This window comes from Nannobrachium achirus (assembly GCF_963921795.1).
Source record: "Nannobrachium achirus genome assembly, chromosome: 9".
Lineage (NCBI taxonomy): Eukaryota > Metazoa > Chordata > Actinopteri > Myctophiformes > Myctophidae > Nannobrachium > Nannobrachium achirus.
In genome coordinates, this window is record NC_137818.1 from 49,156,110 (window position 1) to 49,168,713 (window position 12,604).

General features: G+C 42.5%; 2 protein-coding genes across 2 annotated transcripts in view; one reads left to right on the forward strand and one right to left on the reverse strand.

Moving 5' to 3' along the window:
• Positions 1–9,958, forward strand: part of vwa1 (von Willebrand factor A domain containing 1) — a 16,162-nt gene extending 6,204 nt beyond the window's left edge. The window contains exons 4-7 of the mRNA XM_080733545.1: positions 2,177–2,503; positions 4,631–4,906; positions 6,588–6,872; positions 8,886–9,958. Of these exons, the coding sequence (XP_080589671.1) occupies positions 2,177–2,503; positions 4,631–4,906; positions 6,588–6,872; positions 8,886–8,914 (917 nt within the window). The 3' untranslated portion in view covers positions 8,915–9,958. The remainder of the gene's footprint in view (positions 1–2,176; positions 2,504–4,630; positions 4,907–6,587; positions 6,873–8,885) is intronic.
• Positions 9,959–12,246: 2,288 nt separating this feature from the next.
• LOC308290933 (immunoglobulin superfamily member 21-like) overlaps positions 12,247–12,604 on the reverse strand; it is a gene marked incomplete at both ends in the record, with an annotated part of 132,638 nt that continues 132,280 nt past the window's right edge. Inside the window, one exon of the mRNA XM_080732849.1 lies at positions 12,247–12,305. Coding sequence (XP_080588975.1) covers positions 12,247–12,305 — 59 coding nt within the window. The remainder of the gene's footprint in view (positions 12,306–12,604) is intronic.

The window sequence follows — 12,604 nt, forward strand, 5'->3', positions numbered from 1 at the left end:
CTTAACTGTAAACAAACCAACATAAAGTTTAAGTGTGTAGAGAGTATCTTCGCATTTCTAAAGTGCCAATTTAAGGACTTTTTAATACCTCTAAAATGACAAATTAAACATTGTCCAAATTGTCAAATATACAGTATAGAGGCAGAAATTGTGAAAATAGCCGATCTACATACTCACAACGCCTCGCAACGCGAGCCGTTGTGAGCATGTAGATCTGCTATTTTCACAATAGAAAGTATTTTCGACTTTCGACGTTCTCAGGTGGGAGTCGACTTGTGTAATGAAGTCGACTGAGTGGACTTGTCGACTTTTTCGTTAATGCCCTAGCGTGCGCGCGTGTGTGTGCGTGTGTGTGTGTGCGTGCATGCATGTGTATGTGTGTGTGTTTATGTAGAGGCGGTGGTTAATTGATGCACTGCAATATTGACCCTTACTTACTGTAAATTGGGAAACTTCCCAAAGTGATGTAGCTCAATATGTTGCCATCTCTGGGGCGTATTCTCTGAACGCCCATCATCTGGGGATGCTTGCCAGCGCTGCGTTGGTGCCAGTGACCCATTCACTTGATGTCATTGCTCAATTCTGGGCAGTTTTAGTTCATCATCATTTCTTTTTTACAAAAGCTAGATATCCTGAAGCATCCAGACAAGAGGAATAGAATTTAGCCTCACTGTAAGGCTCATTGCACTTAAAACTACAGTTTGGTAAAGGTTTGGTTTTTGTGTACTTACCTTGCCATGAGTCAAGTCCAAATATTGGCTTAGAGTTGATACAGTATTAAGTCTCTTCATTGGCTTACATTGCAAGGTGAAACGGGTCTCAAAGTCACTATTTTAGCACATAAACTAATGCATGCTTTATTTATTTCCATTTATGTGCTAAAAGAGCCGAAGCGGTTTCAATGTAATTATTTCGTATTATCAATTTTTAATCAATGGAGCAACTACTTAAGATATCTCACCAGTATTTGGAGTTACATCATTGCGAGGTAAATAGCCGACACAAACCTCCACCTAGCCTGGTTACAGACCCTGAATCGCTAGCCACACCCCTTTAAAGTTTTGTTTCTGTCAAGTGTCAATTCAGGCTGAGTGTCAGGCTAACCTCCACCAGGTTTCATTTTGCTTTGAGCATCCAGCGCCCCGCTACTCGCCCGTCACTGGAATCTAAAGGCACAGCTCTCTGCTTCTCCCTGATTCCATACATGCTCCTGGAGACGGTGCATGAGCCTAATAGATCGCTGAGACAGTGTTTGTGCATGTTAGATTCCCTGTAATGAGATAGGGGGAGCTATTAATGGATCAATGATTCAACTCCTTGCTGTACCCCCCTCTGTGCCACACACTGATATTTATAGACCGGGGGACAACTTATTTCTTTTTGCCAGATTGGGTATCAGCCATAATGCATATGGGCCACCTTAAGAGAGCATGTACTACATGTTCCTCCTGAGGTGAGAGGATCCCCTTTAAAAACATTACTGTCACCCTCTTGGGTTAGTATTTTGTTGCCTAATGGCGCTGGCTATTTCAGGTTGTCTTGTTGCAGCTCCAAGTCTGTCTGTCTCTGTGACTTTTTTAGCACCCTGTCTAGTGTCTGGCGTTCTAAAGACCCCCCGCAAAGCAAGGGGCCCCTGCAAGGCTGGAGCATTCTACATCTTGCTGTTTCGCAAAGGTGCAAGATGTACAGTACAGATCCATTAAAAAAAAATAGAATATTGTGTAAAAAAGCATTGCAGATGCCATAGAACCCCAAATCATAACTGACTGCGGAAACTTCCCACTGGACTTCAAGCTACTCTGACTTCCCAAGGTTGAATCTTCTCTATTATAAATCCTTGTTTTGAGTGGTCTTGTGTAATATTGTAATATTTTGAAATATGGACTTTTGATGTATGCCATAAAAATTCAACATTTTAACAAAAAAGGTTTGGAATAATTCACTGAATGTGCAATGTATCTAGAATATATGAAAGTTTAAAAAGATATATGAAAGTTTCAAGAAAATGTACTTTTACACAATATATATATATTTCTTTTTAGATGGATCTGTACTACAGTAGGAGTCTAGAGACCTGCATAATGTTCACAATGCAATGACATCATTCTGTAGAGGCATGCATATTAATTCACATGCAGAGACATCAATCCTGCTCCGTCCTCCCACTCCCTAACAGAGATCATCCGGGCCGAGCGACTCCAAGTCCACGACATCTCCACCAACTCTGCCACACTCCAGTGGCGGCCGGTTCTGGCCGGTATGCAAGGCTACTACGCGATCCGTTTCGGGCCAGTCGTGGCGGGTGGGGTCGGCGGAACTCCTGGAAGTGGTACCAGTCCAAGCACCAGCGGTGGTCAGTACCAGAGACTGACCCAGCCCTCTGACTCCAACTCTGTTGAGCTAACGGGCCTGACGCCGGATACCACCTACACGGCCACGCTGTCACCAGAGTCAAATGAACATGTACTGAATCCCCTGTCTGTCACCTTCACCACAAAGCCAGGTAATATTTACACTACACGTCTGCATCCAAGCATCATCTGAAACAGTAGTGTCCAAATCCTGGTCCTCTGGTAATCCTTGACCTGATGTTTTTCTGTCCTACTGGGAAATGTATTGCATTCTGTCTGGAAATGTCATTCACATTTTCTGCACAGGACAATCCAGAGTACATAGGTGACTCAGGGAAATAAGGAACATAATTTACTGCTCACCTACTGGCCTGCTGGTCCAGGTGCATACCACTTAGGCATTGCCACATAGGCATGGATGCCTGGTGGCGTTGGTGGTTCGATTCCCGATCCGGACGACCTTTGCAGCGTGTCGCTCCCCATCTCTCCCCCTATTTCCTGTCAGTCTATTATCCTATCTAACATATAATTTAGCGAATGTCTGTCTGAGTGAGTGTCTGAGTGAGTGTCTGTCTGTCACAGCGTTTCTCCTCAGTGGCTGGAGCAATTGATCTGAAATCGCATCACCAATAGCATATGAACACACCTGACATAACTGTGAAGCCCGTTTGTCACTTTCACAAATCATATGCTGTATATTAGCATTTTTATGGTGTATCTATATCTATTTAGCCTACAGTACCTTTTGTGACCACACATGTTAAGGGAGGGGCGCTGTTGTTCAGGCCATGCACAATCACACACAGTGTGTGTGTGTGTGCGGGCGGGCGGGCCCTGTTACAGATGTTGTCCAAAAATCATGCAGATCGGTACACAGTATCTCTGTAGCCGTTAAATGGAACGGGTATTTCTTACATTGATGCTCCTACATATTATCATGCAAGCACCAGTTAAAGTTACTTTCCATCCCTCATATACTGTGTGCACAGTGCACATCCCATAACCCACCCACTGCACATCATTTCAGAGCTCATATCTTTGAACGGGTAAGGGCTAGTTAATAAATAAAATAAAAAATAAAAAAGAACAGAAGTTAGACCTGGAATACCAGGTGAATGCAAGTAACTTCCTGGTAGGATAAAAATCTACCATGGTGTAATCTGTAATTTATTTGAACTGAGTGTAAGTCTACATATGTTAGGTGTTTTCACTCAATTGTAAGTCAAACTATACACCCATTTTACTCAAATTTAAACAAACATTACTGATTACTGTAAACAAATCTTTTACAGCATCAGAAAATATTTTGCGAGTGATCGCAGGTTCCAATCATGCATGTGTTTTGAATTTGGTTTGAATTTTTTGGGACTACCCAGGAATGCTCTCCCTGACTTTATTTCCCGGGTAATAACTTCTCACACACTGACACTGACGCTATTGTGAAGCGGGAGCCAGAAAAACTAAATAATATTTCTTTCAGGCTTGTCATTTTTATCAATCTGTTATTGAAAGTATGCTGGACGTTTCTTTCATCTCCTGGTTTCACAACCTCACAATAAAAGATAGAAACAGACTGAACAGCTTTGTCAAGACAACAAGACCTGACTGTATTGTAAGATTACCAGAGTGAAACAAAGAGTCCCGAGTTCTTTTTGTAACCAACAAATCCCCTGTAAAGCTACAAACCGTTTTGTCTTCTCCAGCCCAGGACATGTTTTAGCAGGCAAATTTAGTCGATCCGTTTTATCCGCTTGCAAAAGGATCCAAAATCGTTGTTCCCCTCAGCAATACAATTTTAAAGTGCTTTACAGTTGATGTTTTTTCTTCTTGTTATGTATGTACTCTAGTACAGTATGTGTGTGTGTGTGTGTGTGTGTGTGTGTATGTATGTATGTATGTATGTATATATGTATGTATGTATGTATGTATGTATGTATGTATGTATGTATGTATGTATGTATGTACCGGTATGTATGTACTCAAGTACAGTATGTGTATGTATGTATGTATGTATGTATGTACGGTATGTATGTATGTATGTATGTATGTATGTATGAATGTATGTATGTATCTATGTATCTACTGTATGTACGTACATACACACATACGTATGTATGTATGTACAGTATGTACGTACGTATGTATGTATGTATGTATGTATGTATATATATATATGTAGTACAAGCTCAAGTGCCGCGCTGTGAGCTTGTATATCTGCTATTTTTCAATAGTTAAAGCATAAAATAATGATACACAATGTCTGCCTTCTCTCCCATCAGTGGTGCTGAGCCCCGCCGTGGTGACGGTGTCGGAGTCGGGGGTGAGCAGCGTCAGAGTGAGCTGGGGTCCCCTCCAGCCGGCCTCTGTCAAAAGCTACCGGGTGGAGTACTCCGCCTTGCCCAGCGGTAAACTCCACACCGTCACGGTGGCCCGAGGACAGAACTCCACGCTGCTCAAGAACCTCCAACCGGACACCACCTACCTGGTCACCGTGAGCGCCCTTCACTCCTCTGGCAAGGAGAGGGCCATGTCTGTGAAAGTGTGCACTCAGGAAGGTGAGTGTCATCAATGACACGGCAACAGTTAAAGGACGACTTAAACCATTTTCTTTTCAACTCGTCTTCACATACCGGTAATTGGTCCTCACTAATGATTATGATAACATGGTACCATTCATGTCTACTCCAGGCTTGGAATTTCGTCATTTTAGTGGCAATTAAGGCCACTTGGCCTTTGGTGTTAACCATTTTTTGAGGGCACAAAGGCCAAATGCCAGGGCAGGAAGGCCATCAATAATTAATTGAATGTAAGGGTTAAGGATCAAAGATACTGGATTGGTTTAAAAATGGGGACTCAACAAAATAAACTGGTTTCTACATGACACGAACGAGACAGAGGAGAGAGTGGTACAGTCAGCTGGGGCATTAAGGCCACTGTGGCCTCAGGTTCAGGGCGTGCCATTTTTTGGAGGGGCACAAGGCCAAACTGAGGGGCAACGACGGCCATGGCCTTCATGGCCTCCCTGAAATTCCTGTCCTGGTCTACTCTGTCTGTGTCTCAGAAGAAGGTTGTGGACAGTTTAGAAACCAGCCTACCTTCGACATCATTGATGAAGAATCCAAGCTAATAGAAACTGCAGGCTTTCTATTCCTGGAAAGTTAGCATGCTATAATGGATTTCTGAAGTGTCCACAGCCCTCCTCTGAGTGAGTAGACAAAAATGGTTGGCTATATTGTCATGACTCATGAGCATTAGGACCAATTATATGAAGATGAAAAAAAGGTTGTCCGTTAACCACAAAAATAGCAGAATTACAAGTTCAGCTTGCTATTTCACTCTAAAAAAAGATGTTATCGGATTCATTGGAAAGTAATAAAATAATTGCTAATGAAATAATCGGTAGTTGCAGCCGTACTTGTGGAGGGGGTGTAAATGCAGCTCTGGGGATAAGTTTACCTGTTATTAATGGTAATCCTTTACCAAAAAAGCACAGGGCACAGCCTTAATCCTTTTTGGTTCTTGAATTTCAACTAATTGCTATAAATGCAGCTCAGATTTCTCAACCCTCAGGGTTCTCCCAGGGTTCCATTGGAACGTGAGCACAATCGCACCATTATATTGTTAATTTACTGTATTGAGGGCATGTGGTGGATTCTATTACACAGTAAAACCTTCAGAGTTTATTCAACTCTGTGAGAGTACGAAATGTGCATTTGGTACATTGTGTTATCATTTATACATTTTCGTATAGCCTACCATTTGTACCAAAATGGCATGTGTACCCTCTCAGATTAAAGAGCAGATACATTTAAAATTAGGAGTTTATATTGTCACTGTCGGGCAGAAACCTTGTATCTCCAAGTTTCAAATGTGTACTTTTTTTTGCGAAGTAAAGCCCTGCTTCATTAGACAAGGCTGTCGCACAAAAGTAGTGAAAACAGCAGATCTACGGCTGTTTTCACTAGTTTAGTTAATTCTTTAAATAATAAAAACGACCGGTTTTGGACATACAAGGTTTCCACCCAACATACGACATATGTTGGACCCATAAGGGTCATTAAATACATTCAAACAGAGGACTTTCCTGTACAGTATTATGTTCCATTCACCCCTCCCCTTGTACATAATGTCTTCCTGGTACATAATGTCTTCCTGGTACATAATGTCTTCCTTGTACATAATGTCTTCCTTTTACCCCCACCCACCCACCCTTCATCCTCTCCTCTCATTCTTCAGTGACACCTGCCTTGGCAGACCTCCAGCTGACCACGGTGGGCAGCGACGCGGTGCGGGTGGACTGGAAGGGCGGCGTGGACGGTCTGAGGGGCTACTGGCTCACCTGGGAGGGACAGGGGGACGGGCGCAACGCTCTGCCCGCCCAGCGCTCCACCCTCTATTTGCCCCCCAGCTCCCTGTCCACCCGCCTCACGCACCTGCCCCCCGCCGCCAGGGTGTGCGTGTCGCCCATCTACCGGACGGCGCGCGGAGAGGGCCTCTGTTGCACGGCACAGTTCCACTCAAGTTAGTAGGATATCTTATAAAGTATGGTACTGTATACTAGGGCATTCACCAAATATTTGAATATTAGAATATCAAAGTCACTATTCAACGTTGTTCACCGAAGTCGAATATTCGCTTATTTTTTTATTGTTTTCGCTTTAAAAAATATATAGTTTATAAAGCTTGGCTAGATAGGAGGTCATAAGAATGAGTTGTCAATGCAACTGGTGGATGAATTTGTTAATGTCTGTACCAGGGGTTCTCAACCTTTTTAGGCCGTGACCCCCAAAATAAACATATTTGAACTGGGGACCCCCACCCTGACAAGCAATTGGAATTGTAGGTATTACATTTAATTTGACTCGGTTCCGCAGATGAATATTGTGAAAATAGCAGATCTACATGCTCACCATGTAGATCGGCTATTTTCACAATGTTCGCCTCTTGCTGCTTACTTAATATTTGACAGTTGAATATTCCACTATTCGAATACTTTGAGGTCGAATAATTCGAATACAAAAAATCACTATTCGTGAATGCCCTACTGTATACAGACATATTTTTTAGGCCAATGTGTTCTTGTAGTTTGGCGCCCCAGCCCAAGTTTGCTTTGGATTTTGCAGCACCCTCTCTGGTGGAATAATTTGCAGACAGTGACATACAGTACATACACACTGACGGGTGACAATTTAAATAAATAACTTTATTGCTGAGTGGAGAAACATAACTAATGCACCTGTTTTAATATAGGTGTGTGTCCATGATACAATTAAAGAATTAACACCCTGTCATGCTCTGTGGAATGTATAAAAATGCTTAGCAGGCCCACTGACTGACCAATAAGCAGGAAACAAACTAATTAGACAAAGGTGAACTCAACGTGCAATCAACACAGGGATAGGATAGCATGCAGTATATACAACCCCTTGTTACAAAGACTTTAGTCTTGCAAAAACATAGACACTGGTCAACAGACCAGTATTATTATAATTATTTGGAGGAGTCATCCTTCACCATACTATGCACGAATAGGCAAGTGCATGTGTGGCGTGCACCAAGAGAAGGGTGCAAGCCTGAATGTGTGACCCTGACAGTAAGGGGATTCAATGGCTCTGTCATGCTCATGCAGGCATGGTTTGACTGTGACAGGTCCTGAAATCCCTGTGACAGGGCTATGATGACATGTCCTGACATCCCTGTGACAGGGTTGTGGCAGGGCCTTTCACACCCCTGTGACCTGATACTATCACTTCTATCATCATGTCAGTATCATGGTCAGTATCAGGTCAGTGTCATGGTTAGACATGGTCAGTAGTATCATGTCAATATCATGTCAGTATCATGTCAGTATCATGGTTAGGGTTAGTGCTCATGTGGGTGCCCCCTTTAAAAACATTACTTCCAGTGCCCCCCAAACCTCTCTTTACGTACCCTGGGGGACTGTACTGCCCCCATTGAGAAACACTACTTTAGATGGGAGAGTCACTGCATAATCCTATGATGAAACACTTCTATTCTCATGGGAGTGGTCTCTTTCAGGATGACAATCCCCCTTCCACAGGGCATGAGGGGTCACTGAATTGTTTGCTGAATATGAAAATGATGTGAAGAATATTATGTTATGGCACTCACTCAGTCTCCAGATCTCAACTCAGTGGAACACCTACTGTATGGGAGATTCTGGACCAACATGTTAAACTAACAACCATCATCAAAACACCAAAGGAAGGAATATATTTTGTTAGAATGGTGTTCCATCTCTCTAGTAGAGTTCCAGAGACGTGTACAATCAACATTGCACATTGCAAGGCACAACACGCTGTTCTTATAGCCGAACACCTTACTAAGACACTTCGGCAGCTCAACTGAAAACGCTTAATGTTGGAAAACACTAATATTTGTAGATGCTAGCCTACTAGGCCCTACTACTACTGACTGAGACACATTAAACCCTTATGTATTCTTGTTGCTTTTGCCAGCAGGCAGGTGTAAATCTTATTGTCTAAACAAATGTTTTCTCCTCCTACCTTCTAGATGCATTAACCTACGGCTACAGTTCATAGTAGCAGTGAACTGACCGTGCACCATACCAAACATGGACGGACTGTGACGTGGGCATTCTAGACATTTTTCAGCCACAAATCCCTTCGTGTTCCCGTCATTTATTTTGTGGATGTCGTCCAGGAGAGACGCGTGGTTTGGCTTAAAACGTGTACGCATGTGGAAGCCATAGACACTTATAGGTGCGGCCCGGGACAAAAGAAAATGGCCAAGCGCCAGTTCGCTTACAACCGGCGACGCAGCTCTGACTGTTTGCTTTTTCCTGTTTATATTGTCTCACCTGTTTTACACTTGTAACGGAACTGTAAAGCACTTTTGTTTTGTTTAAGATACAAGCTTTAGATAAAGACATGTCGTTCTAAGTCTGAAAAGGGACGTGCTTGAGACGGTGGATGTTTATCGGTGTTGAATGCAGGAATGCATTTTGCACCATATGTGGATCTGCGTAAAGGAATGTATCGACAATTAAAATGTTTTAGTTTTTTCTCGTGTCCCACTAACGCACACACTCACATCTGATTTGCATTTCTAATTAAACTTTAAATCCCTATAATAAATCCTCAGCATACGAATGGCACTACTGAATACTTGTGTGTGTGCAGAGTGAAATTGTGCACATGGGCAAATGAACACGCAGTCCTTAATAACAGAGGGGATCCACAGGACCGCTTTGAACTGCAGAAAAATTACAAACAGGCCGACCACATGCCTTCAAACTACAGACAGATGCTACGGAAAATGCTGATGTTTTAGGCCGAAAACGTGATTGCAATGTTTTCTGTTGCAGATCTACAAGTCATGTATAGAAATGGTTGGATGGACATAAGTTAAAGGATGGATTTAACACGTTTTATAGCTATATTATTTTTGTCAGGTCTGTCACTCCACTGTCTTTGATTTTTCTCCTTTTGTAATTCTTTGCTGCCCCCTTGTGGAAGTTTACTTAAAGGGACTCAACTACTGTTGTTAACCCACTAAAAGGCAACATTTGTATTATGGTGTTATTGTAATTTAACATGAGCTTGCAATAAATATTATTACTAACAGTTTGATTATGAATTATTGTGATCATCCTTGAGTTGGATTTGCCACGTTTTTACAGTCCATATGTATTTGTTTGGACTATGTCGAATGAAACACTCGAGTGTAGAACACTTGTGCCTATTGAGATGCACCTGTTTTTTTAATAAGTAATGTCTTGGGTATCTGTAGCCTACGTTTGTCTGCCCTGTGCCCTCTACATGTACAACTTCATCTTCACCCCGCCCCCCTTCATGAATGAGGGAAATAATGACATACACATAATGGTACATGTACACAACACCTTTCTACGGTGAAGTGTATAAGGCAAAAATTCCACCTGGATTGAATTTTTATTTTATATTCATGGGAAAGAAAGTGCATTAAAGATAAAGTGACTTCACATCGAAGAGCAAATGAACAGCAACGACAAATGTACAACCATGGTGGTAATGATGAAAACAATTATGAAAATTCTTAAACGAACCATCACAGCTTTGTTGTCCTGACCTACAGTACAGAATAAAAGAAAATGCTAAATTTAACTAGTCCCATAATGGTGTCATTACTCCACAATTGTTTAATTGAATAAATCAAGTAATGAAGTATAAATTAGTATTTAAAAGCCACTGAGCTCTTCCTCAGTCCAAAATAGATTCCAAATAGGAAGTTGCAGATTGGCTTTTCCAAGCAATTTAATCATCATGTGTAATCTCTCAACGTCACACAATTAAATTGTCTTTCAGATTATAATTCTCTTATCAAACTGTGCATATAACGAAAGTACCACGTCCATTCTCTTCATTCTTTAATCAGGTTAATGTCCAAGCTACAGTATTGGTCAAAATAACACGCACACACACAAACACACACACACACACACACACACACACACACACACACACACACACACACACACACACGCGTGTTCGCACACAATGACAGAAACACCTCAATGTGGGCCAGCCAACAATATGAACGCGTGCAAAACAGCAAAAGAACAAAGGAGCTTTCCAAACAAACAAACAAACAAACAAACATACATTATATGGAAAGTATTCAAATTACAGTTGATGTTTGTAAAGTGTAATAAATCACATTGCTGCGATGTTTACAATCAGATTTAAGTTCAGTGCCATGTAAAATGTAATGCAGATAAGCTCCCTGTTCTCAAATGCGTGTTCTACTCTACAGTATCATCTCCAGAACCTGTGGGGTGCTGATGTGTAATACTGTATACCACATTAATATTACATACAATTCCTGAAGAAGATCCAGCCGGATCGAAAAACATTGAGAAGCAATAATCAAGTGAAGCTGAGATGAAGCAGACTTTATTCCTTTCCAGTTGCATTGCTGTTTGTTCAGCACCTGGGTGAGAGTGGTTGTACGGTAAATGCACTCACCATTGTGCTCATGTATAAAACATGGTAAAATATGTGATAAACAACCGTGAGTTTGTTCTGTACTGTACTGCTCCAATCATTTTTCTATTGAGTGGAAGTCTACAATGTTCACCGTTAGTTTTACTGCTGTGTATTGTTTGTGCATTTAAAAACAATACACAGAACTACAGTAATAACAGTGTGACTTCCCTGTGCAATCTGTAGCTATGGATGGCAAGTTACTAGTTGTGTGCAATTCGTGAACAATGCATGTGCTAATGTAATAACATGAGCTTAGCAGTGTCGGCTGAGCTATGTGGTTCACTCTGATTGGTCTACATTTGCGGGGACATACAAACGTTACATACATATGTGGCGGAGAGAGTCGCAGGCAGCCCCAGCCTGAAGCCTCAAAAAGTCTAGTATCTCCCTCATTCCAAAGGGATATCCCTTTGGAGTGATGGTTAAGATATTGGACTTTCACGTGGGAGGCCTGGGTTCGAAGCCCGGGTGGGGAGGTCCGATTCACCTCCGTTACAATGGTGCCGTGACCTGGATCGGGCTTCCCCGTAGGAGGAGGTCTAAAGGGGGGTGAGTGTGGCGGAGAGAGTTGCAGTCCCAGCCTGACGCCTCAAAAAGTCTAGCATCTGCCTTGTTCCATAGGGATATCCCTTTGGAGTGATGTTTAAGATATTGGACTTTCACGTGAGAGGCCCGGGTTTGAAGCCTGGGTGGGGAGGTCCGATTCACCTCCTTTACACATATCGAAAACCCTGTTCTAGACAGCTGGCACCAACGCGTAACAAAGCATAAACAGGCATCTCAAGCCTGTGGGTCCTTTTCAGGATATTAGTTCATAGGCTACTTTCTTTTTTGAGTGAGTGTTTCACTGTGTCTTTTTGGTCAGGAGGTTTAGCACTTTAGAGCCTCTACTTGCTGATGATGCGTTCCTCCAAAGTGTCTTGAGAGAGCAGGTGCAGGGATTGATCTTAGGATACAGTAGACACACAGACAGTATGTTGTAGGGACTGAACCTGGGAACCTTTGGCTGTGAGGCATTTCACTCCAACCTACGTGGCAACGGCGCTGTTTCTTTCCAAAACTGCCATGGGGTTCTTTTTTTTTCACACGAGGTGCCACAGCAAACGGGATGAGCCACGAACAACAGAGAGGAACGGATCAGCCTGTGCTTTACTGGTCACGTCAGCTCTGATGTGAGGGTCAGGGTTAGCAGCAGCCAGGTCGCGACGCTCAGCTGATGACAGCACCCTTTATCTTTAGCTGGAC